Source organism: Lolium rigidum, chromosome 5 (genome assembly GCF_022539505.1).
Source record: "Lolium rigidum isolate FL_2022 chromosome 5, APGP_CSIRO_Lrig_0.1, whole genome shotgun sequence".
Lineage (NCBI taxonomy): Eukaryota > Viridiplantae > Streptophyta > Magnoliopsida > Poales > Poaceae > Lolium > Lolium rigidum.
Genome location: NC_061512.1, coordinates 226,838,689 through 226,866,098, shown reverse-complemented (window position 1 = coordinate 226,866,098; position 27,410 = coordinate 226,838,689). Strand labels below are relative to the sequence as shown.

At 43.5% G+C, this 27,410-nt stretch overlaps 1 protein-coding gene across 1 annotated transcript; it reads right to left on the bottom strand.

Annotated features, from left to right (window-relative positions):
* Nucleotides 1-20,205: 20,205 nt before the first annotated feature.
* On the bottom strand, nt 20,206-20,785 carry LOC124651664. The gene has a single exon (XM_047190710.1). It carries the CDS (start codon nt 20,620-20,622, stop codon nt 20,206-20,208), a length of 417 nt encoding a protein of 138 aa, XP_047046666.1. The 5' UTR covers nt 20,623-20,785.
* Nucleotides 20,786-27,410: the final 6,625 nt, after the last annotated feature.

Genomic DNA, 27,410 nt, shown 5'->3' with positions numbered 1-27,410 from the left:
GGTACGGTAGATGATGTAAGCTGACTTTCGGGTGCCATGTTGGTTCACCGGGTACGGTTGCACGCTTCCGCTTTCTACTTATTGGATTTTTCCCATGTTCAAAATCCTTAACCCTTTCTACCTTCGCAGCTACCTCTTTGGGTGTGTACTTCCTTGGTGGATCTCTAGTCTCGGCTTTACCATTGAAAAGTCTGCTTCTCCTGTATGGGTGACTTTTATCAAGAAATCGCCGATGCCCAATATATCCAATTTTGTTTTTCAAAGATTCGAGCGCAAGGATTCTCATCGCAATGCACACACGCATGAAATCCTCTTGTGCTTCGGCCGACATAGTGGCATATCCAGGATAATCATGAATAGACCAAAGAAACGCAGCATGCAATGGGAAATATTCATCTGTGCATGCATCAAATGTCTGCACACCACTCCATAGCTGCATCATATCTTTTATCAGTGGCTGCATAAATACATGAAAATCTTTCCCTGGGGAATACTTTCCGGGAATTAGCAATGCCATCATGTAATTCGATTGATCCATGCACATCCATGGTGGGAAGTTGTAAGGAATCACAAAAACATGCCACATACTGTAAGGATTACTCATACTTCCAAAGGGACTGAAGCCGTCTGTGGCAAAACCTAGTCTTATGTTACGAGGATCTTTAGCAAACCAATCAAACTTGCCATCAAAGTGCTTCCATGCCTCACCATCGGCGGGGTGCCTCGGTACATTGGGCTCAACAACCCTCTTCTCTTTGTGCCATCTAGTATGTGTCGACATTTCCTTTTTAACAAATAGTCTACGCAACCTTTTAATTATAGGAAAGTACCTTAACACCTTGTGAGGGATTTTCTTTTTTCCGATAGGGTCTCTATATCTTGATACTCCACAAACATGGCGGTGCGTATCGTCCTTGTGATCTCCCCAAAATAAAGAACAATCAAACTTGCATGCATGAATTGTCTCATAACCAAGCCCAACATCAGAAAGAACACTCTTAGCATCGGCATATGATTTGGGAAAGTCCACATCCGGCAAAGCTGTACGTAAAAGCTGAAGTAAGAGATCAAATCCTCTGTTTGTTATCACGGTTGTATGATTTGACATGAAGGAGCTGAATAATGAACGACAACCTAGTGAAAGTGGTGCATCCCTTATGAAGTTCTTTTTCGCCGACTCAATTAGATTAGCATACATATTTGGCAGGTCGGGACCTTTATTTCCGGACTTCGCGGTTCATCGATCATACTAGACGAATCATCAACATAACAATCACCATTGTCTTCCTCTTCATCGTTGTCACTATCATACGCACCATCGTCGTCTCTATCCCGCCCTTCGTCATCACTAAAATCTTCCCCATGTCTAGTCCATCTTGTATACGTCATGGACATACCTGAACAATTGCGGTGATCCTCGGCTGTTTTTATATCCTGACGTATCAGATTTAGGCAGTCCTTGCAAGGGCACAAGATTGGTTCATCTGTATTGTCCAAGTGTTCTTGCGCAAACTTGATGAAATCCCTAACACCTGCCATGTACTTTGTTGTGAACTTCTTGGTGCCATCAGTTATCCAACTTCGATCCATTGCCTACAATTCAGTTAAGAACATGCCAACGTTCTTCAGAACGAGATCTTGACAAGCTGATTAAAAAATCTAGACCTAACGAACAATCGGGAGAACTCACCGATGATGCGTCTCGCCGCCACCACAATGGAGCCTTCACGGAATTCTTCTCACCTCGACGAGAACCCTAGTCGATTCGACCGTTAGCAAGATCACCTATATAGGCCGTGTCTGCTAGCGGCGCGACTTAAACGAGGCACCCTCGGCCGACATAAATATTAATAAGGGAATTATTATGTCGTAACATCTAGATCACACCATTGAAATAAATATGTAGAATAGACAAGTTACGGATCCAGATCAAAATTCCATATCTACCTTAGCGGTAAGACTCCGCGTCGGTCACGCCAAAGCCCTGGTTCGATTCTTCCAAACCACAATTTTTACTTAATTAAATATGTTCTTGACAAGTGGGTCACGCATGATATATAAAACTAATAACATTTAATAAAGTAACTTAGTATTATTTCGTCACCACGATCTTTGATTTCGTCACCTATTAACAGACACGATGGAAGCCCTTCCCGCTTGGGTAATGGGTGACGATTTTTGTTGACGAAAAATCATACCGTCAAGCATTACCTTAAATGCTTGACGAAAGATGAATTCGTCACCTATAAGGACACATCCTTGATGGTATGCATTTTTGTCACCAGGGTTTTCGTCAACAAATCCCCCATCTCTTGTAGTGGCTAGACGTCAAGAACGCGTTTCTCCATGGCGTTATGGAGAAATAGGTTTATATGAAGCAGCCTCATGGGTTTGAAGATACTCGCTTTCCACTTCACATTTGCATACTAGATAAATCTCTTGTTTGTTTAAAACAAACCCCCCATATATGGTATTCCCGGGTGAGTTCAAAATTGCAGGAGATATGTTTCATATCTCCCGAGGCTGATACATCATTGTTTATCTGCAACAAGTCAGGTATCACCATTTTTATTATAATATATGTTCATAATATAATTGTGGCTAGTTCTTCTAATAAAGAAACATAGGTTTTAGTTCATATTCTGAGAGCACTTACTTTGCACTACTCAAGGATATTGGTGACATGCATTTCTTTTTGGGTATTGAGGTAATGAAATGTTCTACAGGACATATTTTGACACAAGAGAAAATGTTCCAGATTTTTTCAATAATGTTAGCATGATACATGCATTGCGCTACGTGTCTCACTCCTTTGTCGACTACAAACAAATTTTCATTGATAGATAGAAACTGCTCTTGATTCTGAGGATAGTACAAACTATAGAAGTATTATTGATGTATTATAGTATTTGACACTAACATGACATAATTTGTCTTTCTCCGTGAACAAAATATGTCGGTATCTTCATGCACCTATGACCTACCACTACTCATTGGATAACAATTAAATGTATACTAAGGTATGCTTCTTCTAGTACTAGGACACAATACAAGACATTTGTCAATGCCACAAGTGAATTGATTTGGTTCGAGAACTGAGAGTATCTCTTTGAAAACATCCATGTCCTTAATGTGATAATCTTGGTGCTATATACCTTTCTGCAAATTCTACTTTCCACGCTAGAGATTTACTATCATTTTGTGCGATAACGACTTGCCAAAAATCTTCTTGATACCAATTTCATTTTCACCAAAGATCAAGTTACAGACGGGTTCACTAAAACTTTATGTGTTAAGAATTTAAATGAGTTTAACCGCAATCTCAACCACTCTGAAGATTTAGATTAAGTGGGGTTGTTAAACTATCAACTATGTACTACCTGTTTTTTCAAGATAAACGGTGCTTTATTACTTACTAGTACAAATGCCCGTGTGTTACCACGGGTCCTCAAATTTCATTTCTCAATGCACATATATAATTCACAACTCAGTATACAATTCAAAACAAATCAGGGATATTATAATGTACTGCAGTAACAAGATAACATTGTTGTGCATTTACGTGGTTCTAAGTTCTAGGTCTACTTGTTACTCTTCCACGGTTAGTCACATACCTATGTTCTGGGTCATCATAACTGTCAACTCAACAACCTCTCTTTTTACATGTATCATTGTCTCACAAAGCGAAACACGTGTACTGCAAACACAGGTATACCTGAAGAAATACTTCTTTTCTCATTAGTCCAAACAACACTTTGATATTCATAAATATATGGAGAGAACCCTGGATCGGCCTTTTGTGTGAAACATACAAAAGGGCTCCTCACTCTTTGCAGAAAAGGAAATCCTAACACTTCTTTTTTCTGGAAACCCTTTGTAGAAAAGGAATGTGGACGATGTAAAGACTACCGCCTCCTCACTCTCTCGAGCTCACCCACTTTATCGAGCTCCACCACTCTCCCAAGAAGACCGAGCGGAAACCGATCCCTCCCTTGCCTCTTCATCATAGGTGCGAGGACCGCCGCAGTTCCGTGTTCGGCGGCCTTCAGAGACCACACCTAGTAGGTTCATGGTAGACACCGGCGCCGCACCATCGTCATCCTCCGTTTGAGACCATGAATCTGGCTGTTCGTGGTCAGCCCCGCCTCTCTATCCACATCTTGGTGGTGACCGTCGAGGAACTCTGATTCTGGCCACATGATAGTTGAGAGAGTGCAGATGGACCTCCATGTGACTCTCGTGTCGTGCATTGTAGTTTAGCTTTCTTTTGTTGATAGGATTCTTCCTAAGTATCTCATATTTCTTTTCTTTATCCTTCTGCATATCTCCGTGAAATATAGGCCAATACTATCAAAGCAGTTCCACACGAATCATGTTAAACAAGTAACTTTAGGATTATCACGCAATCAAGTAGCATTGCGGAGCATATATTGTGATCAGTTACTCAAACCCATCGCTGTTCGAGTGTCTAATGAAATGTGCTGGTAGAAAGGTTAAAAAAAATCAGTAGACATATCCAAAGAATCCAATACCTGCCTTCCAAAACAAGCACGGGCAGACAAATTCATGCCTACCATGCCACCAAAGATCACGGTAACAACTGTCTTATGACAATGTTGTTCTATCACTAAAACATTACTAACATATGTTTATAGACAATTAAAGATTGAAACAATTAAGAAGTTCAAATGTGATCACATTGTATACCAACCAACAATTCAAGCAAAATACAACACACGTTATTTTTCCAGACAATGGAGCAGCTTTTGATCAATCAATGGGCACATACTCTCAACAATAATCACTACATATCATTGGTTGCCACACTAAGTTATAGAAGGTTGATAGATTGCACGATATGAAACAACACAGAACAACACGTCTGGTATACATTATGGAAGAAAATATTTAATAACATAACAGTGAAGTGGCTACACCATAAGAAGCAAGTGTGCATCGTTTTTGTTCAAACGAAACAAGCATGCAATTCTATTCTTCCCCGTTATATTGTCTCATTGTTTCTTTGCAAGTAGAATTTTCTTAATGTTCATTGCTGTTAGAATTTGGTTGTTAACTTTACAGTAAACTTCTATGAAGAGTTTATGCCAAAAGTGCGTAAAACTGTGATGGAGTCCACTACTGTTAAGTAGTTTTCATCTACCTACAAATTACAAAAAAAATATGGTGAGATGCTAGATACAGACTGTAGTTATGGTACACAGTTAAGCAAATGAAGAAAGAAAAACAAGCATGCAGAAAGATTACCGTCCTCGTTGCCCCCTCCACATAACATCGACGACAGGGCTGCATCACCCACCCTGCCGACAGAGAGAAACGGGACTAAAACAATATGACAAACGGTGCATAATACTCTTGATGAATACCCACCATTGATCCACCAAGCTAACTTAACCACCGACTGCAACATCTAAATATTCAGAGAAGCATATGTATGTCTAACAGAAACTAACCTATGCAACTTTGCTCCGTGTTGAAATCTGGGAAATCTATCATACTTTCTAGAACACCAACATAGTTAATCCATGTTTCTAGGAACACCATGTTTCAATTTCGTACATACATATGCACCCGAAAGATAGTGCTATACCTTCTGAAGACAATTCTAACGATATGGGTTCACCTAACCTCCATAAAAGCCGGCAATGATTCCTCTTGCAAAGAACAACTTGCATACCTCCATTCAAATGATTAGCATACAAACCTGAGACAGGAAACATGATAATGTAAATACTGTGTACAGGCTGAAGCTCAAGCACAATATGCAGCATCAGCTTTTAGCATCACAATGTTACTGGCCAAAACAAATCTGTGAGCAAATCAAAATTACACGTGCTTTATTCTACAATAATATATAGACCATTAAAAATCATATTAACAATACTCATAAACATATACTATTATATTTTCTTAGAGAGCTTATTTGCCACTCACACACATCCATTTATATGATTTTTGCCACTCACACTCGGTAATTTGCCACTCACACACAGTAATGTTATTAAGATGATAGGGCAATATGTGCATTTATATTTAATTATACATGCACCCATTCCAACTATCCTTCAAGCAGATTGTTTTCAACAGTATTATTCAAACTGTAAAAGAGGACTTACAAAACACATGAGATGCTATAAAAATGAAGATACATATCACCATCTGTAGCAAGAAATACAAAAACAAATCTAGGGAGCCAAACTAAACCTTTGTATCATCTATTATAAGATGGAAGGCATTAGAGATAACATTGTCCTCTCTTTCGCAGACTCTTATTTGCATCTAGGATGTACCCAGAGCAATTTTGATTGGGAAGGACTGCAATAATATTGGCTCCCTAGAGAATTGCAAGCTACCAATTTTGTATTCCATCAAAGTAGCTCAAACATGAAATTTGTCCTTTTCTATTCAAAAAGCATGTTTTCTCATCTACTTACCTTCAACATGTAGGGGCATTTTGCCAGAGATGAAACATCGATCTGTTCCTCCATTCTATGACAACGCCTCCAAGTGTTTCTCTTTCATGTGTACCAGTCCGAACATGGTGGTGGGCGGAAATCTCAGGGCGCGGAGGCGGTGGGGAACCCAAGGAAAAGCAGGATCATCTGGAATCGAACATTTACACTCCAACATAATCATAAGATGATATACTGAGGTATGTGTTAATTCAATGGGGTCGAACATGAGTATCGCATATAGGCATTCGGTCAAACATGAAGCTTTAGGAGAGAAGAAGCTACAATATGTCATGTTCATCAACTTTCGTGATGCTTACCTCCGACTTTGATAAGCTTTTGCATGCGCTCCAGGGTACCAACGCTAGCCTCACTGGCCTGCCACTCCGACATCTTCTCGCTCCTGCCATTCAGCCACCATCCACTGTTAAGGCTGATTTTGAATGCTCGAGCCAAGATATCTATCGGATTTGCAAAAGCACTTGTTGGTAAAATTAAAAGAGAGTATCTCACAATGCCTCATGGATTTGCAGAACTTAAATTTAATCGCAAATACAACCACAAATATTTTATGTGCATGCACTATGGCTCAGCCAACTTGCCGGACTTGCTACAGTACGAACACCTTTAGCCAAGAATAATCCCTCCCATTGAATACATAAAATAAGATTTGTATCCAGGTAACAAAGACAACTGCACTGATTTTTCTGCAGTAATACAAAACAAACAATTAAGCCATTGAATGAAAAATTTCTGAACATAATTAGTTATGAAAATAGTGCAGTACGAGTCACAGGTTTGCTGAACAGAAGGAGGTCAAGAGACGGCGCACCACATCAAAAAGAGAAGTCAAATTGCTTTCGACATTCACCTTCATACCACATGGGGGAGGACTCCACTTGATGCCATGTCTCCCGCCCATATATAGGCATGCATATTACTCATCATGTCTCCCACCATCTATAGGCCTTCTGATACTGATCAATGTATTTTTTTTTGTTTCTTGGCATCCAGACTGCCCACATTCCACAGAGTATTGCACAACACAAATTCCATGAACATAGCTTGATGGCATGGTTTCTTTTATTTCTTACAATCTAGACTGCCCACAATCCACAAAGTATCACACATCACAAATCATGTGAACATAGATTGATGTCAAGCAAGTCTGTAGACCAAGTCACATGATGTAAGTTAGCTAATTTATTTATTTTCGAGAGCCATGTAGGTTTCTTTTAAAAAGCCGAAATAAGAGTGCAAAGGTACATTTAATCAGCACATGATAAATTTGCTTCTTCTTTGGCCATAGTTAAGGAGTATTAATAACAATTCACCAAAATAATTTTTTTTGGGGGAGCAGAGGGCTTTTGACTTCCATAGTTTACACTATAATGTGTTATTATCAGAGACATTTGCAATGTTATTCTTTATGAAGCTATGACCAAATAACCCAAATCTATGACTAACATTTTACTTAATGGACTCTGTTTTATCCTCTCAAAACATCAGATGAGATAGCAACATTGTAGTTTAAAAACTTTCAGAGGTAGTTTAAAAACTGGCAGTACTTAATGTTAACTATGTACATCTTCCTTAGTTTGCAACATTTTTTGAGTTTGCTTGAGAGTTAAAAAAAATCTCAATTCCTAATTAATTTTATTTGATAAACTTCTCATCAATAGACTCAGTAACTAACTAACTATCTCTAGTTAACAACATATCTACTTTGGTAAACCAGAAAATAATATCAAGTTGAGATAAGAGCCTCCAAAGTAGCACCTAATAATTTGAGAAAATGCACGTACCAGAGTATTTTCCAAGAAGCATAACAAATCACCATCTGATAGAGGCTTCCATCTGTACGAATTCTCCCTCTTCTGAAGTCTAAAAAAATATGCTTGTTATGCCAATAAATTGAACCGTTTGCACTTCAAATGTCTGAAGAAATATGTGCACTCTGCAAGCCAATGATGTACTGGAAGCGTCTGATGTAGGCATGACCCCATGAGCACTAACACAATAGCTTTATGTAACTGAAATTATGACACTAAATGCCTGCAAAGCCCGGTAGAGCAACCATAGGTTGTATGATTGTACTCGTTTTCTTGGAATCCTGGATGGAAAGAGAAGAGAAGAATCACATGTATTCGGAAGTAAATCAAAAGCCTAACAGGAAAAAGGGCATGTACATACGTGTGTTTTACCTGCACGGAGGCCACACTTGCGAACGTTGATGCCGATCATCTTGAAGACAATGGATGCGATGGATGATGACATCGAAGGCCCCCAGGCCCACACCAATTCTTCACTTTCGATCACACGGAGATTGAGCGATGGAAGGAGGTTAGGGGAACCGGCGGTTACGATGGCGGAGAGACGAGGAGGCGACGATGCAGTGGAGCGTGGCAAGGGAGGGTGGTGAGGGAGGCGACGATGCAGTGCAGCGCCCACTGCCGGTCCCTCTCTCCCGGCGCGGGAGCCCATCTCCCCCAGGGTTTTCCCCGAGATGCTCCGCCTCTGGGACATATTCCGGCCGTAGCATCGTGGGTCGCCCACTACCCTGGATCCGGTCTCATCGCAGAGCTTCATGCGCATGGAGGCGGCGACCATGGAACCCACGGAAGAGAAATCGGTGACAGGAGACGCCGTTGTGTCCACGGATCCCTTGGAGGACGACGCGCCCATGGGAAGCCTATGGATATCTGATGCGCGTAGATGTACACGTCCGTTGGGAACCCCAAGAGGAAGGTATGATGCGCACAGCAGCAAGTTTTCCCTCAGAAAGAAACCAAGGTTATCGAACCAGTAGGAGCCAAGAAGCACGTGAAGGTTGTTGGTGGAGAAGTGTAGTGTGGCGCAACACCAGTGAAACCGGCGCCAACGTGGAACCTGCACAACACAATCAAGATACTTTGCCCCAACGTAACAGTGAGGTTGTCAATCTCACCGGCTTGCTGAAAACAAAGGATTAAGCGTATCGAGTGGAAGATGGTGTTTGTTTGCAAAGAACAAGTAAAAACAATGATTGCAGTAGAATGTATTCAGATGTAAAAGAATGGACCGGGGTCCACAGTTCACTAGTGGTGTCTCTCCAATAAGATAACTAACATGCTGGGTGAACAAATTACAAGTGGGCAATTGACAAATCAAGATTCAATACATATCAACGATGATTACTATGTGATTTAATCAGGGCATTACGACAAAGTACATAGACCGCTATCCAAGCATGCATCTATGCCTAAATAATCCACCTTCAGAGTTAGCATCCGCACCCCTCCAAGTATTAAGTTGTAAACAACGGATAATTGCATTAAGTATGGTGCGTAATGTAATCAACACAAATATCCTTAGACAAAGCATCAATGTTTTATCCCTAGTAGCAACAACACATCCACAACCTTAGAACTTTCCGTCACCGTCCCGCATTCAATGGAGGCATGAACCCACTATCGAGCATAATTACCCCCTCTTGGAGTTACAAGTATCAACTTGGCTAGAGCCTCTACTAGCAACGGAGAGCATGCAAGAACATAAACAACACATATATGATAGATTGATAATCAACTTAACATAGTATTCTAGATTCATCGGATCCCACCAAACACAACATGTAGCATTACAAATAGATGATCTTGATCATGTTAGGCAGCTCACAAGATCTAAACAATGCTAGCACAAGCGGAGAAGACAACCATCTAGCTACTGCTATGGACCCATAGTCCAAGGATGAACTACTCACGCATCAATCCGGAGGCGGGCATGATGATGTAGAGCCCCTCTGGTGATCATTCCCCTCTCCGGCAGGGTGTCAGAGGCGATCTCCTGAATCCCCCAAGATGGGATTGGCGGCGGCGGCATCTCTGGAAGGTTTTCCGTATCGTGGCTCTCGGTACAGGGGTATTCGCGACGAAGGCTTTAAGTAGGCGGAAGGGCAACGCAAGGGGCCACACGAGGGCCCCACACGCTAGGGCCGCGCGGCCAGGGCCTGGGCCGCGCCGCCCTAGTGATACGTCCAACACGTATCTACTTTCCCGAACACTTTTGCTATTGTTTTGCCTCTAATTTGTGTATTTTGGATGCAACTAACACGGACTAACGCTGTTTTCAGCAGAATTGCTCTAGTGTCTCATTTTTGTGCAGAAATCCAACTTTCAGGAAAATCCTCGGAATTTATGCGAAAGGTCTTATTTTTTCCCAGAATATTGACGGTACCAGAAGGGCAAGCCAGGTGGGGGCCCGAGGCCCCCACACACTAGGCCGGCGCGGCCCAGGAGGGGGGCGCGCCGCCCTATTGTGTGGCCGCGTCGGCGGCCCCCCGACGCTCCCCTTTCGACTACAAAGTCCCTTCGACATAAAAACGCCAGGGGGTTCGACCATATTTCCAGAGACCATCCAGTACGCCACCTCCATCGCGAAACTCCGCCTCGGGACCAGAAACTCCGTTCTAGCACTCCGCCGGGACGGGGAATTGGAGGGGATCATCATTTCCATCACCACCGACGCCTCTCCATCGACCAGCCATGTTTCCCCCATCCATGTGTGAGTAATTCCCCCGCTGTAGGCTGAAGGGGATGGTAGGGATTGGATGAGATTGATCATGTAATAGTCACAAGATTGTTAGGGCATGGTGCCTAGTATCCGTAGATGTTACTTTTATGATATTGTTGCAACTTGTTATGCTTAATGCTTGTCACTAGGGCCCGAGTGCCATGATCTTAGATCTGAACATGTTATTGTTTCATCATGATATGCATTGTTTTATGATCTTACCCGCAAGTTGTATACACACGTTGTCTGTCCGGAACCCGAGGCCCCAAAGTGACGAAATTGGGACAACCGGAGGGGAAGGCGGTGATGTGAGGATCACATGTGTTCACGGAGTGTTAATGCTTTGCTCCGGTACTCTATTAAAAGGAGTACCTTAATTTCCAGTAGTTTCCCTAGAGGCCCGGCTGCCACCGGCTGGTAGGACAAAAGATGTTGTGCAAGTTTGTCATTGCGAGCACGTACGACTATATATGGAACACATGCCTATGGATTGATTAGTACTTGGATACCGCTTTATTATTATCTGCAAATGCCCTACCATGATTGTTATATGAATTCTCTCATCCATGCAACGCCCGTTCATCCATCCCTGTGCCTACAGTATTTAATCCTACTGTTTACTATAATCACTACTGATGTCTTTATTTCACCGCTGCTGTTATTTCACTATTCCTACTGCTATAAAACTGTTGCTACCGATAAACTCTTGCGAGCAAGTCCGTTTCCAGTGTGCAGCTGAATTGACAACTCCGCTGTTAAGGCTTACAAGTATTCTTTGTCTCCCCTTGTGTCGAATCAATAAATTGGGTAATACTTCCCTCGAAGACTGTTGCGATCCCCTATACTTATGGGTCATCAAGACTATTTTCTGGCGCCGTTGCCGGGGAGCATAGCTTTATTTGCAAGTTCACTTGGATTGATATTGTTCGCTGCAAATCCTCCATCATGGGTAAACCTCGCGATACTAAAGTCGCCATATTACCATCCACTACAAGAAAAGGTACAACTCGAGTACCTCTATCGCTCTTGATTCACCATCTGTGATAAGTCAACTTGTTTCACCACCACAAGCTTCACGTGTTGGTATTTCGCTGAATCTGAAAATTCCTCCGATAATTTTGATGATGCTTCTACTGTGCTTGATAATATTGGTTCATTAGGTCCTTTTCTAGATGCTACAATTGCTAGGTCTAGACAAATTGAAAATACTTGAAACTCCTAATGAAAATACTTGTTACACTCGTTAATTCACCTGAGACTGATGATCTTGATGAAGATTATGTGGAACTTGATGATGATTTTATTGATAAATGCAATGCTAATACTAGTACAACTAACCTTAAAAAGCTTATTGCACAACATGCTGTTAGATATAAACTGTCTCCTGATCCTAAATTTGCCACATCTCTATAAACATTAAGGATAGAGATTATGACTTTTCTCTTGATTTATCTCATATATCTATTGTTGAGAAAACACCTTTTTGTGGTACTGAAAAAGAGAGTGCTGTAGAGCACATGAATGAGATTTCTAATTTAAGTAGCTTGTTTTCTTATGATGTTAAAATGCGTACTTATTTTGTTGCTAAGATTTTCCCATTCTCATTAAAGGATGATGCTAAGATTTGGTATAATAATTTGCCCCCTGATTCTACTGATAGTCCAAGTTGTTTGCTTGATGTTTTCTTCCGGAAATACTTTCCCGCTAGTGCTCAACATATTGCTCTGTAGAGAATTTATAGTTTTGATCAAGAAGATGGAGAGAAATTGCCTGAGGCTTGGGCAAGATTTTGCTCTCTTATTAGAGCTCGGCCTGGACATGATTTGGAAAAGCATGATTTACTCGATATATTTTATAGTGGACTAACCATTGAGTCTAGGGCATACCTGGATAGTTGTGCTGATTGTGTTTTCGGAAGAGAACTCCGACGAAGCTGAAGAATTATTGGCAAAGATAAGCAAAAATCATGATGATTGGTCTACACCTGAATCAACCCCGACACCTATATTGAAGAAGAGGGGTATGATTGAATTAAATGATGAAGATATGAGGGAAGCCAAGAAATCTCTTATGGAGAAGGGTATTAAATCTGAAGATGTGAAGAATTTGCCTCCTATAGAAGACCTATGTAAGATAATTCCCCCTTCATCCACAGTTGAGGTACATTCTCTTCAACGCTTTGATAGAGGAGATATCCCGTATTCAAAACCTCCTGATCAATGTTTAGATGAATTTGATAATTATATTGTTAAGCAAAATAATTTTAATATGAGAGTAGAGAATCATCTAATAGAAAATTCTCAAGCTATTAGTAAATTGCATGATATTGTGGAGAGAACCTCCAATGATGTTAAGATGCTTGTTAAACATTTTAATATGATTCAAACTCAAATTGATCAGCTTACTAAAGTGCAAAATGACTTGTTAAAAAATACTCATGAAGAAAAACATGCTTATGAAGTAACAACTAGAGGCGGTGTTTCTACCCGGGATCCTCTATATCCCGAAGGGCATCCCAAAAGAATTGAACAAGATTCTCAACGAACTAAAGAAACTGATAGTCCTTCTAAGAAAAAGAAGAAGAAACATAAAACTGTTGTAGAATCCTCTGAACCTGTTAATGATCCTAATAGTATTTCTATTTCTGATGCTGAAACTGAAAGTGGTAATGAACATGATGAAAATAATGATAATAGTGATACTCCTGATAAAGAAGAGATTGAAAAAGAACCTGAAAAGCATGCTAAAAATAAAAATTTCACTAAAGAAGATTTTATTACAAAGAAACATGGTAATGAAAGAGAACCTTGGGTTCAAAAGCAAATGCCTTTTCCTGCTAAGAAACTCAAATCAAAGGAGGAGGAACATTATAATAAACTTTGTGATTGGATGAAACCTTTATTTTTGCAAATCCCTTTGACTGATGCTATTAAATTGCCTCCTTATTCAAAGTATATGAAAGATATTGTCTCTAACAAAAGGAAAATTCCCAATGAGGAGATTTCCACTATGCTCGCTAATTACTCCTTCAATGGTAAGGTTCCAAAGAAGCTGGGAGACCCAGGTATACCGACTATTCCTTGTTCCATCAAAAATAATTATGTTAGAACTGCTCTATGTGATTTGGGAGCAGGAGTTAGTGTAATGCCTTTTTCTCTTTACAGGAGACTTGATTTAGATAAGTTGATACCAACTGATATATCTTTGCAAATGGCTGATAAATCTACTGCTATTCCTGTTGGTGTATGTGAAAATGTTCCTGTTCAAGTTACTCAACATTGCTTGATATTAACTGATTTTGTTGTGTTGGAAATGCCTGAAGATGATAATATGTCTATTATTCTTGGAAGACCCTTTCTTAATACTGCAGGGCTGTTATTGATTGCAATAAAGGAAAAGTTACTTTCAATGTTGATGACAAGGAACATACTGTCTATTTTCCAAAGAGGATTGATAAAGTATATGGAGTTAATACAATTTGTAATGTGAAAACTATCAAGGTGGGATCCATTGATTGTCCTATATATGAGCCCAAAGAAGAATATCAAACTCTTGTGATTGGATCTATATCAATTCAATATAAGGTAACATGATTGATTTGAGGTTTATTTCTTCTTATGTCATATAAAATTTATTTGGTAGCAAGACTTGATCAACCTTGTTAACAAGTATATTTTAATGCATGAGAGCGCTAAACAACATTTCTTTCTTTCTTTCTTCCTCCACTTGTTTTACTTCCTGTAGCACTTTTTGTTTTGCAAGATGCTTTAGTTGTTCAAGGTTTTGGAAATCATTTTCCTGCGCAATAATAATTACTTTAACACCTAGAAATGTGCATTTTTCGAATTTCTCAAAAATTTAAAGAAATTATACTGGTAGTCTTATTTTTCGAAGGGGCACCTGGGAGCACCTGGGGATGACCAGTGGGGCACCCCAGGGTGGCACCCCACAGGCCGGCGCGGCCAGCAAGGGGGGCGCGCCACCCTGTTGTGTGGGCCTCTCCTTGCCCCACTTCATCATCTCTTTCACTCATTGCACTCTCTCTCCCGAAAAGACTCGCACCGGCTTTCTCTCACTCGCGTTTCTGCTCAAGAACTCGAGATTTCTCGATCTCTTTGCTCAGCCCAGATTTCTGTCTGAAATTTGGCACATTTGCTCTCCGGTATGTGACTCCTTTGATTATCCAATTAGAATTTTGTTTGGTTGAGTATATCTTGAATATTTTGCTGCTGTAGGTAACATGTTTAGTGAGCTTGCATGCTTGTTCTAAGTGGTAGAAACTAGTTTTGATGCATGTTTAGTACTCTAGCAAGTTCCTATAGTAGTTCCCCTCAATTATATACCTTGAAATCAAATTTTATAATGATTGTTGAAAAAATTCAGAAAAGGAAAATGGACAACTACAACTTTGGAGAGGTGTTCGAAAGAGAGACGACGAGCACGGGGAGGCCCTCAAGGGCATCCACTCGGATTAGACGATCCTACAATGAGGACGTCATTGCACCGAGCTTCGAACCCGAAGAAGACAATGGAGCCCCTAATGCTTCATCTTTCCCATGCTATAACTTTTTGAGCAATGCAGGGTTGCTGGATGATTTCTTGACTCTCGTCAGAAAGGCGGGTTTAACCACCTATATGGAGGATGAGAGGAAGCAATACTACATGCTCACTAAAATCTTTGTGGAGAGCTTCAAGTTCAACAACAAGCACTTCCACCCGATGCTTGCATTCGGGATCTATGGTAATCCTGTTACTATGAAGTTGAAGGATTTTTGTGCTGCATTGGATATTGCCCCTGTAGGTACAGCAAGGAAGATCGAGGACAACCCCAAGGCTTTGCTGGAACTCTATTGAGAAATCACCAATGATGACTGCCGCACCATTCAGCGTGGCAAGATAAGAAACATCCAACTTCCCGCCATTAAGTATTTTGCTTATTACCTTGCTACTAGCATTCTTGGTAGGGAGAACACTAGTAATATTTCTAGTTATCATCTTGCTTTCTTAATTGCTGCACTCACTGGAGAGACACCTTATCATCTTGGTGCTCTTGTTGCTCGCCGTTTGTCTAACAAGGGGCCTATTTATGGGGGAATAATTGCATCGCGTATTTTGGCACGTCTAGATCTTCCTCTTGACCCTACTGATGTGGAACTAACCCCTGTTAGGTTAGATATTGCTGCTATGAAGAGTCACCAATTTGTTACAGCTGACTCTAGTATGGATAATATTGTTTATAGAATGTTATTTGTCGACGGGGATGAGAGGGAAGTCCTCTTGCCCCAAATCGATTTGTTCAGTGTTCACAGGCAGCCATGGTCGCGCTCTAAGGAGGAGGTGGATGAGCAACTGAAGATACAAGACTTCCACCAGCAACATGACTCCGAGGACGCCAAGCCCTCCTACGACTACACCGTCACGTATCCTGTTGCTTCTTCCAGCACATACCCAGAAGCGGGTCCTTCTTCGTCATACTACGGAGACACCACTTCATGGGGACCTAGTGTGTCGGCGCCTCGTGGCCCCACTTCCTTTCCCCCTCGGTCTTCTGGAAGCTTCGTGTAAAAATAGGACCCTGGGCGTTGATTTCGTCCAATTCCGAGAATATTTCCTTACTAGGATTTCTGAAACCAAAAACAGCAGAAAACAGCAACTGGCGCTTCGGCATCTTGTTAATAGGTTAGTGCCGAAAAATGTATAATAATACTGCAAAGTATGTATAAAACATTCAAGTATTGTCATAAAAGTAGCATGGAACATAAGAAATTATAGATACGTTTGAGACGTATCAATATCGCCGCCCACAGCCTCCTCCAGCTCCTCAGTGTGCATCTCAACGCCCTTCCTGACTCCGTTCATGAGGCCACCTGCGAATGAGGCATCGACAACCTCAATTCTCCACCTCCATCATAAGGACGCGGGTGTGTCCAGGATTCGGGCGGGGCGGCGGCCGGCGGGGAACGGACCTAAAGTCTAGGTCTCTAGGATCTGGTGTGGACAGGGAATGCGAGTTGATGACGCGGGCTTACGCCGTGAGAGGGTAAGAGTGATTTGTTGGGCTTGGCCCATCTGTGCGCGAGCGACGCGGGACAACGAGGTTGCGGGCGGAACGGGAGTATGAGGAGGACGACCAAAATCATGTCTTAGAGCATCTCCAGTCGCGTCCCCCAAACCGTCCCCCAAAGGGATTTGGGGCGCGCCGGACCAAAAAAGCGTTCCAGCCGCGTCCCCCAAAGCCCTTTTTTGTCCGGCGCGCCCCGATACGGTGTCCGGCGCCCGAGCCCGTCCCCGTCCCACGGGGACGCTCCGGGGACGCCGGACACAACGAAAGCGAGGCGGGGAGTGGCGGGGCCGACCCGTCAGCGGCACAATTAATTTAAACCTAACCGTCGCCTACCTCGCGACGGAAGTTATTGGCGCGCAGCCGACGGTGCAGCTTCCCGCAGAGGGCGCAGCGACGCGTCCCGTCGCGCCTAGCTCGCGTGCCGGCGTTAATGAGCGCCACCGCTCCTCCGCCTCCCTCCGGCCTATAAGAAGGGGCGCCTCTCATCGTCCCTCTCACACACAAACCCTAGCGCCTCTCTCCCAAACCCTAGCCGCCACCATCTCTCAACAAGACTCGCCGCCATGTCTGGTAGAGGCGGAGGCCGACCTCGCGGCCGCGGCCGTGGTCGTGGTCATGGTCGTGGCCGCGGCATAGCTGAACGATCGCCGTCGCCTCCCGCGCCGTCGTCTTCATCGTCGGAGATGGACGTGGAGCAGGACTTCCTGTTCGAGTTCGTCCACGTCCTCAAGGGCGACCCGCGCGGCATCCAGAGGCTGCCGGACTCCTTCGCCGAGTACGTCGGCGGCGTACGCCCGCGCACGATGCATCTGCGGGAGCATTCGTGCGGCTACTGCCGGTGGATCGTCGACGCGATCTACGACGCGCGCGGCAAGATGTACCTCAACATCGGCTGGGAGAAGTTCACGCGCCACCACAGCCTCCAAGCCGGCTTCATCCTCGTGTTCTCCTACTTCGGCAACAGGGACATGAGCATCAAGGTCTTCGACGAGAGTCGCTGCCGCCGGGACTACCACGTCGACAGGGACTCCCACGACGACAACACCGACTCGGAGGACGACTGAGTGTTGTTTCTTCGCAGCGAATACGTACACAGAGGTTTCTGCCTGTTCGCCTCATCGGTAGAACCAACAAGGGCACCATCCTCCCGCTGGATTTTCCAGTTTAGGTGACTGGGTGTGCCCTGGAGTGTTGTTTCTTAGCAGCGAACACAGGAAACCGCCGATGCACGGCCTAGTTAGGTTTAGTTTTTTTGCAATATTTTATATTTGTGTCCACCATGGTTCAAACTATGTATTAGTTTGTGGAAAACCATGTTCCTAACTATGTCTTTGTGTAAACCACGTTCCCAATTATGTATTAGTTTGTGAAAATTGAAATAAAAATGCCAAAAAAAATTATTTTAAATGTTTGGGGGCGGCGTTTGGGGGACGCGGTTGGGGAGCGACGTCCCCCAAACGCGGCACGAACAAAACACGTCCCCCAAACGCTCAATCCGGCGCGGTTTGGGGGACGCTTTGGGGGACGCGGCTGGAGATGCTCTTAGTGTGGCAGAATAGGGAACACGTTCATTTTTAAGTAGTGTAGAAAAAGGTTTAAGCATTACACCCGGTCTCTTCATAACTATGATGCACACAGCCGTTCCGAACCAAGTCGTGACCAAGTATAACTTGCAAGTATAACAATAAAACCAAAGAAGCTAAGTCGAAAAACTAGCTAGCTCGTTGTAGCTGCAATCCGACGACTATGCAGTCACCCATGTTGGGATATAAACTCCTTGGCCAAGTTCTTCAACCGTGTAGACATCTCAGTAAATAGGGTTGCGGACCTCCAATCGCTGAAGCAACAACCATGAACGGACCAAAGCCGTACATCGGTAGATAACCTGCATAAGAGAAGAATTTTTATCATTAAAAACCCTGTCATTTCTACATAGCCATAGCGAGCATATAACTGCAATCGCTCCCACTCAGGTGAAAGTGTTAAACCTATGATCCACCTCATTTAGCCAATTGCCAAAAATATTTGTAATGCTACAGGGAGGGTATAAGGTAGAACCTATCTAAATGATTGACCATATAGACCTAGCAACCGATGTTGGAAGAAAAGATGTTTCATTGTCTCCTCTTCTTGAAAAAAAACATATTTCGTACAAGCATGCCAATTGTGTTTTACAAGGTTATCTTTAGTAAGAATTACACCACGACGTAGATACCATGCAAAAACCTTTGTTTTCAACGGTATCATCATCTTCCAAATTGATTTATTATTATATACCGGTTGAATGGGTTCGATTAAGATTTTGTACATGGAGTTTACCGAGAATATACCATTCTTGGTAAGACTCCAACGAAATACATCAACCCATTCTGACAGCTGGACCGGGGGCCAACCATATCCTGTCTGAAAGATATAGAGGGTGGAGATGTTTCCATCACCTTCTGCAAGGTGTCACCCTTATGCCTAACAACATTGTACAAGGCTGGATATTGTTCGCGAAGACTGGTTGATTCCAACCATCTATCCTCCCAAAACCTTATCTCCGACCCATCTCTTAGAGAAAGAACCGTAAGGGAAGAAGTGTTTCTTGGTGGCCATCAAGCCCGCCCGAAAATGTGAATCTTCTGGTTTCCAAATAACCTGAGAGATCGCACTTAAGCCCATATACTTATTCGGCAACAGTTGTTGCCAAACGCCATCCTAAGTTAATAACATGGCTACCTAGTTTTTAACCTCCAGATCATGGACGCCTAATACTTGTACTACCTGTATAAGTACATACAAGTATAAAGTAGTACCCTACCTAATACGTGTGCCCCTATATATTTAGTCGTAGAGTTTTTTACCCAATAAATAAACACTTAATCTGGCCTAGGTAGAGGGTACGGTTCCTGGATTTCGTACAACTTTCAATTCTGAATGTTAAGCTGGTAGGGCAACTATTTCATAGAATGAAAATGATAACGGCCTCTGCGAATACAGAATCACGCTTACATAGCTGATATGTCATTCAGCATTACTCATCTCTTATGTCTTGTAAGGAAGAATTAATGAAAAGAAAGCATTGCCCCTAGTGCAGACTGTGCAAAGTATAGTCGTACAAGCACAAACAAAATTCGGTCAAGCAGCTCTGGCCAGCTCCCTGTCCACGGCCACCTTGAGGAAGCTCCCTTCCTCAACGACCATCTGCACGGGCAGGAACCCGATCCCGCTGGCGACGGCCAGCATCACCTCCTTCATCTCCGCCCGGAACTCCTCTTTGTCCACCGCACCGTCGCCGTCGCGGTCGAAGCGCACGAACAGGTCGTGGTAGAGACCGGCGAGCTCGTCGGGCCCTAGGACGCCGGCCTCGTCAACGCCGAAGTGCTTCTCGAGGACGCGGAGGCTCATGAGCTCCGCGGCCATCTCGGCGTAGGAGAGCAGGCCGTCGTGGTTGGCGTCGAGGGCGGCGAACCGGCCGTCCACGGAGGCGTTGAAGGCGCCCTCGTCCTCCACGAAGCTCTGCACCGTCCTCCCGTCCAGGATCTCCACGCTCATCTTGGAAAAAACTGTGCCTGATCTCTGCTAGTAGCTTTCTTTTAGCCTGCTATGTCGATTGGTTTGAGGAAATTGCAAGAGTTGCTTGCGGCTATACTTATAGTGGTGCGTCAGTTGGGGTTTTCCGGTTTGAAGTGCTTGGGTAAGATGCTGTGGGATGTGCTTGAAATGTAAGCCAAGGACGTGTTGGGTTCCTCCAGGCTGCAGCTTAAACTGTGGTGGTCTCGGCCCGCGCCGCACCACGGTGTTGACGGAAGCGGCGGCATCTAGTGCCGCGGAATTTTTACGCGGGGAATATACGATGCGATGGCGTGTGAACGGTCATTCTGGATCTTGGAAACTCGACGCAAAGTGCCGTCTTGCTGCCTTGACTGTTGCTGAAGGCCCCTGTTTGTCTTTCTCATACGGTTTTGCAAGTTTGCTTGGAGCAGTAGCTGGATTCCGCACTTGAAAAATGGTCCTAAAATTTCGAGAGCTCAGGATTCGATCAACTGTGGCCACAACTTTCCGGAAGCTTTTCGAGAAGCTTCTCCTGCATTGCCAGTGATCCGACCTTGCCTGTTGCCCTCGGATCAAGATCAACGGGACATATACCTGGCCATGGGCAGCCCGGCCCGAGGCCCGGCCCGAAGCCCGGCCCAAAAAACTTGGGCCTGGGCCGAGAAATGTTGGCCCGACTACCGGGCCGGGCCGGGCCTGGGTAGCCCGAAAACAGCGTTTAACACTACGGCCCGGCCCGCGGCCCGACGGGCTTGGTGGGTATTTGGTCAGGCCGGGCCGGGTTTGGGCCGATTTTTTTTGCATCGGGCTTACCTCGGGCCGGCCCGGCCCGACACATGCCCAGGTATGACGGGACAAATGGTCGCCAACTTAAGCTTTAGGTCCACGACAATAGCCCATTGAAAACTTTTTCTTGGGACTGGATCCCGGGGAGCTCCTCTATGCAGACCTGGTCGGTGGATCTACTGGGCGCCGCTCCCCCGCGTCGCTTAGTTGGGCCGCGGCCCAACAAGAGCAGGTTTTTTATCTTTATTTATTTTTATTCGTTTTTTTTTGTTTTTGTGTTTTGTCTACTGTATTTGTTCTCTTTTTTGCGTTTTCAAAATTTTAAAAAAGAAATCTGAAATAATAACAATACTTTTTTAAAATGTGAATAGTTTCGAATTTGAACATATTTTAAATTTATATTTTTTCAAAAATTTGAAAAATCCAAAAAAATTATTTTTTGTGCATGAACATTTCCTTATTTTAAAATTTTTCGTATATGAACAATTTTTTAACTCGAACAATTTTTAAACTTGAAAGTTTTTTAATATGAACAAATTTCGAATTTGAACGATTTTCATATTTGGACATTTTTCAAAATTGAACAATTTTTAGATTTTAACTTTTCAAATTTGAACAAAAAGGAAAAAGGGAAATAAACAAAAACAAAAATAAAATAAAAATAAACCAAAAAAGGAAACATAAAAAAGGAAAAACAAAAAAACAAAAAGCCCAAATAAACGGAAAACTAGGCCGACCAGGCCAGCCCATACCACGCGGCGGTGGGTGTCCACGCAGTTCCGGCGACCTACTCGGTGTATAGGAATTGCCGTGGATAAGACCCAATAGATTATGGGCAAACTATAATTTCTACCCAGATACGGGGCACAGTTGAACTAAAATATCAGCCCGTAAAAAAACAAGCATGGAATCGCAGGGAGCGTCCATGGGCAAATCCTTTCTGCAGCACTAGTCGGCGGCTGCAAAGCGCCGTACCACCATCCCCCCCCCGCCACCCCACTCACTCCACACACGAGTGGTGGGCCTAGCCCATCTTCCTTTTTTCATTTTCATTTTCATTTTTCATTTTTTATTTTTCTATTTTTTGTTTTATTTTTTATTTTTTTATTTTTATTTTAAGATTCAAAAAATATTGAATTAAAAAATGCTTAAATTCAAATAGTCCAAATTTGAAAAATGTTGATATTAATAATGTTTTAAATTTTTTAAAAATCAATTTTGTAAATTGATTTAATTTAAAAATGTTTAATAATTTTCAGATTTATTAAAATTTACAAATGTTTAATTTTGAAAAAAAATTAAAATTTAAAAAATAATCAGACTAAAAATGGTAGTTTCCTGAAAAAACTAGAAAATAAAAATAAAGAAAAAAACAAAATAAGAAAACCGGGCCGGCCTAACACCAACACCTAGGATGTGCGGCACGTCATAACCGCCTAATCAGGGCATATGACCTCAATGGTGATTTCAAAAGAGAAAGAACAACGGTTCAAAAGAAAAAATGATACTTCTTCCAATCCATACAAGTTGTCGATCAGCTGGATCGATCATCCAGCACAGACCCTCCTGATCCTCCTCTTGGAGTTTATACTCCACAACTGCAAGAAAAGGATGGTTTTAAAAATAATGTCAGATGGATGATTAGGAATTTTCTTTTCGATAGACATTTTGTTGCGAGTAAGCCACAGCGCCCACGACTGCGCGAGGAACAGCAGCCATAAAAGTCTACGAGGAAGGCCGGCCAAACTCGACAAGATATGATGGAACTGAGCAAAACTAGCCGGTCTCCAAGCGCACCCAAGCAAATGACTTGTAGGACACTCCAGGCAAACAGAGCCAAGGAGCAAGTAAAAAAGATATGAGCCGCATCTTCTCCGGGGCTCCGCACAACGCACACGTCTCATCAGAAGGCCCCTGTCTCTTGGCAATTTGGAGGTTAGACGGTAATTTATCCAGGGCCAATTGCCAGGCAAAGATCTTTATTTTGAGGGGCACCACCGCTTTCCACACATCCGTAGCATGAGCCACCGTCGCCCCGTGCGATAGTTTTTCATACATGGAGCTCACCGAGTACCTCCCTGTCGGGTCCAACGCCCAACTGACCTTGTCCCTGCCTTGTAAGAGCTGAAATGATCCCACCTCTTCACACAGCTGCAGCCACTGCGCCCTACCAACCGTATCTAACGAGCGTAGCAGTCTAATCTGGATCTCTGTCCCCGAGAGAACCTGGGCCACCGTCGCTTCCGAATTATCGCAGATAGCGAAAATGAGTGGGAACCTCTCCTTGAGGGTTGAATCCCCACACCACCTATCCAACCAGAATCTGGTCCGACACCCCTCGCCAACCGAAAATCTTGCACCCATGCTAAAGAACTGCTTAATCTTATGCAAGCCCTTCCAGAACTGGGAACCCCCTTGTTCCGATCATGTAAGGATGCTCGACGCATCTTGGTATTTGGCACGCAGGATTTGCGCCCAGATGGTATCCTCGTCCTGATACAATCTCCAAATCCATTTAAGGAGGAGAGCAATATTCATCTTCTTTGTATTTAACAAGCCCAAGCCCCCCATGGTTTTTGGTCTGCACACGGTCGGCCAGTTTACAAGATGGTATTTGCGCTTCGGTCCGGAGCCCTCCCAATAGAACTTGGACCTTAGCGAGTCAAATTTACATGGATGCCGTCTTGGAGAAGAAAAAGACCAATCGCAAACATCGGGAGATTGTCGAGACATGCGTTAGATAGAGTTAAGCGTCCACCCGAGGACAATAACCTACTAAGCCATGGTTCAATCCTTGTCCCCAACTTACTAACCAGGAAGAGCCATTGCTCAATGGTAAGCTTCCTGTCCGATATTGGGAGACCAAGGTACATGAAAGGGAAGGCCCCTCTTCCTACAGTTGAGCAAGTTTGCAATGTGTATTTGCTCAGCTTCAGGTTGACCCATGACGATGACTTCGCTTTTATGATAATTAATCTTGAGGCTGGACATATCTTCGAAGCACATAAGGAGAAACTTGAGGTTCTTGATGTCTTCGTTGTTGTTCTAGATAAGGATTAGCGTATCATCAGCATATTGAAGATGGGTTATGCCCCCTGGCACTAAGTGCGGCACCACACCGTGAATATGGCCAGCACCCCTGGCTGCCAATAGGATGCCCGAGAGAGCTTCACCAATGAAATTGAAGAGCAGCGACGAGAGTGGGTCCCCTTGACGAACTCCGCGTTTGTTTCTAAAGAACGGGCCGACTTCACCATTGATAGAGATCGCCGTTTGGCCGCCCATGAGCAATTGGGCTATACGATGTATGAAACCTGCGTCGAAACCTTTGCAGCGCAACTCAAAAAATCCCAATTCACCCTGTCATAGGCTTTTTCGAAGTCTAGTTTCAGCAGGTTGTGGAAGAAAAGATTTATATGAAGCAACCTCATAGGTTTAAAGATCCTAGCTTTTCCGCATCACATTTGTGTACTAGATAAATCTCCATGGCGTTCTCGGCCGAGTTAAAATTGCAAGAGCTATGTTTCATACCTTTCAAGGCTGATACATGATTGCTTATCTACAACAAGTCAGGTATCAGCATTTTTATTATGATATATGTTGATAATATTAGTGTGGCTAGTTCTTCAAATAAAGAAACATCGTTTTTGTTTCATAATCCGAGCACTTACTTTGCACTACTCAAGGATATTGGTGACCTGCAATTTTTTTGGGTATTGAGGTAACGGAATGTTCTACTGGACTTATTTTGCACAAGAGAAATATGTTGTAGATTTTCTATATAAGGTTGGCACCATACATGCATTGCACTACTTGTATCACTCCTTTGTGCGCACTACAATAAAATTTTATCATTGATAGATGGAACTGTTCTTGATCTTGAGGATAGTACAAACTATAGAAATATTGCTGATGCATTATAAGTATTTGACACTAACACGGTCTAATCTGTCTTTCTCAGTGAAAAAATTATGTCAGTATCTTCATGCACCTACCATTACTCATTGGACAACAATTCAAGGTATACTAAGGTATCTGCTTGTTCAAGTAATGAGGCACAATACAACGCACTGGTCAATGCCCCAGGTGACATAGGCATCCCAAATGGGCCTGCCAAATATAGTACCCGGGGTTTATTGAAGGCCCACTACCCGAGGAATAAGAAGATTCGGAAGCCCAAGATGTGTTAAAGGAAAAGATAGAGTTGTAATAGGAAGTGTTATTTGTAATCTGGCGGGATGAGTTAGAAACCGTCCCGGACTCTGTAACTTGTACGAAACGAAACCCTCGGCTCCACCTCCTATATAAAGGGGGAGTCAAGGGACGAAGAGATCATCGAATCATTGTCTGCAAACCCTAGTTTTCATATTCGTCGAGCACTTTTCGGCTGAAACCTTCGAGATCTACTTGCCCTCTACTTCTAACTAAACCCTAGCCTACAATCCATAGGCATTGATAAGTTAATCCCTTGTCAATTGGCGCCGTCTCGTGGGAATTAGAGGCGTAAGGATCCGATCTCGATGGCACGTTCAAGATCTTCGACATCGTCAACCGGAAGCAACACTATGGATCGAGGTAAACAGATCGCTCGCTGGTCTTGTTGATTTTGTTCCTCACCCACCCTCCCGTTTGGATGCATATGCGTATCCGGCGGAGCCCTTGGAGATGACGTTCGGAAGGTTCCACTTTCGCGTCGAGAAGGAAGGATCGTATCGTGTCGAAATTCCGATTTCGTCGGGATCGTCGGCGGTCGATTCCGATTTTTCAAGCTATGCATCGTCAACCGAGTCGAAGAAGAAACTTCGGCAACACGTTACGTCAGCATCGCAGCAAGAGAAAAACTCGCCAAGATCTTCGACAACGCATCGTTTGAGTCATCTCGCGGACTCATATATAAGCGATGGCTCAAGCGATGTCGACAGCTACGACTTCATCGACAAATCTCTCACAATGGGCAAGGTCTTCATCAATCTCAACAATGATGTCACCGAACCCAACATAGATCTGAGTACAAAATATCATCGGATTTATGCTATCGAAAATCAAGAGGAAACATCGGAGGCTTTCGACGAGTTGGGAAATCCTTTTGTCGATCCCTCGGATCTAAGGAGAGGTATGGGCACTAAATATGTCGGGCCCACACCACGCGTCGAGTCCAACTTCCACAGGCAGCTCTGGGATAGAGCGGCAAAAGCCATAGATGGTTCGGAACCAATGACGACAACAGCTACAGCTCAAGAACCGCAAGCTTATCAATATATGCTCGCACGAACTCGCCCGAGAAATAGAAAAACGAGACAGCCTGAGTTGAACAGGGAGAAAGGCGGCAGCCTTCGCATCCAGCAGGAGAAGGGCAGATCTAAGTGGACAATCTAGAGTTTCGGGTGATAGCCACAGAGAGGCTCGGAACAGAGGAAGATCAAGGTTACAACACATACCCGAAGCAGAAAGAGAGTACTTGGTTCAAAACCTCGACATGTCCTTTATGTCGATAGATACAAGAGGAAATATTATCCCTAAGACACCAGAAGCCGGGTATATGGCGACACAAGCTTACATCCTTGCATCCAAGCCACCCCCGGGAGATCCAAGGGAAACATTATACAACATGGCATTGGCAGGAGTTGGAGCTATGGGGACAGCGTTCGTAGCAACGCCTCCCGAAGGAGCGAGCAAGGCAAAATAGTCCACGACCTGCGGCAGCAACGGCGGCAGCTCCGGAAGGACCAAGTGGAGCAAGAGACATAGGAGTACAAGCAAGGGTCGACAGAGCAAGGCAAAGCAGAAGGGATCATCGGCAGTCCCCGGAGCTTAATGACGAGGATATGTGCGGTCTACCATGCTTCACGAGAAGAGTCCGAAAAACTCGAGTCCCCTCGGGATTCAAGTTACCCGATCACTTCAAAAAGTTCGACGGCACCGCAAGATCCGGAGGACCGGTTAATTGATTACCTCGAGACGGTGAAGCTAACTGGAGGAACTAGAGCAACAGCCATGCAAAG

Excerpts from the sequence above, each read along its gene's own strand:
- LOC124651664 (XM_047190710.1), bottom strand. The coding sequence starts at position 20,622 with ATGAGCGTGGAGATCCTGGACGGGAGGACGGTGCAGAGCTTCGTGGAG.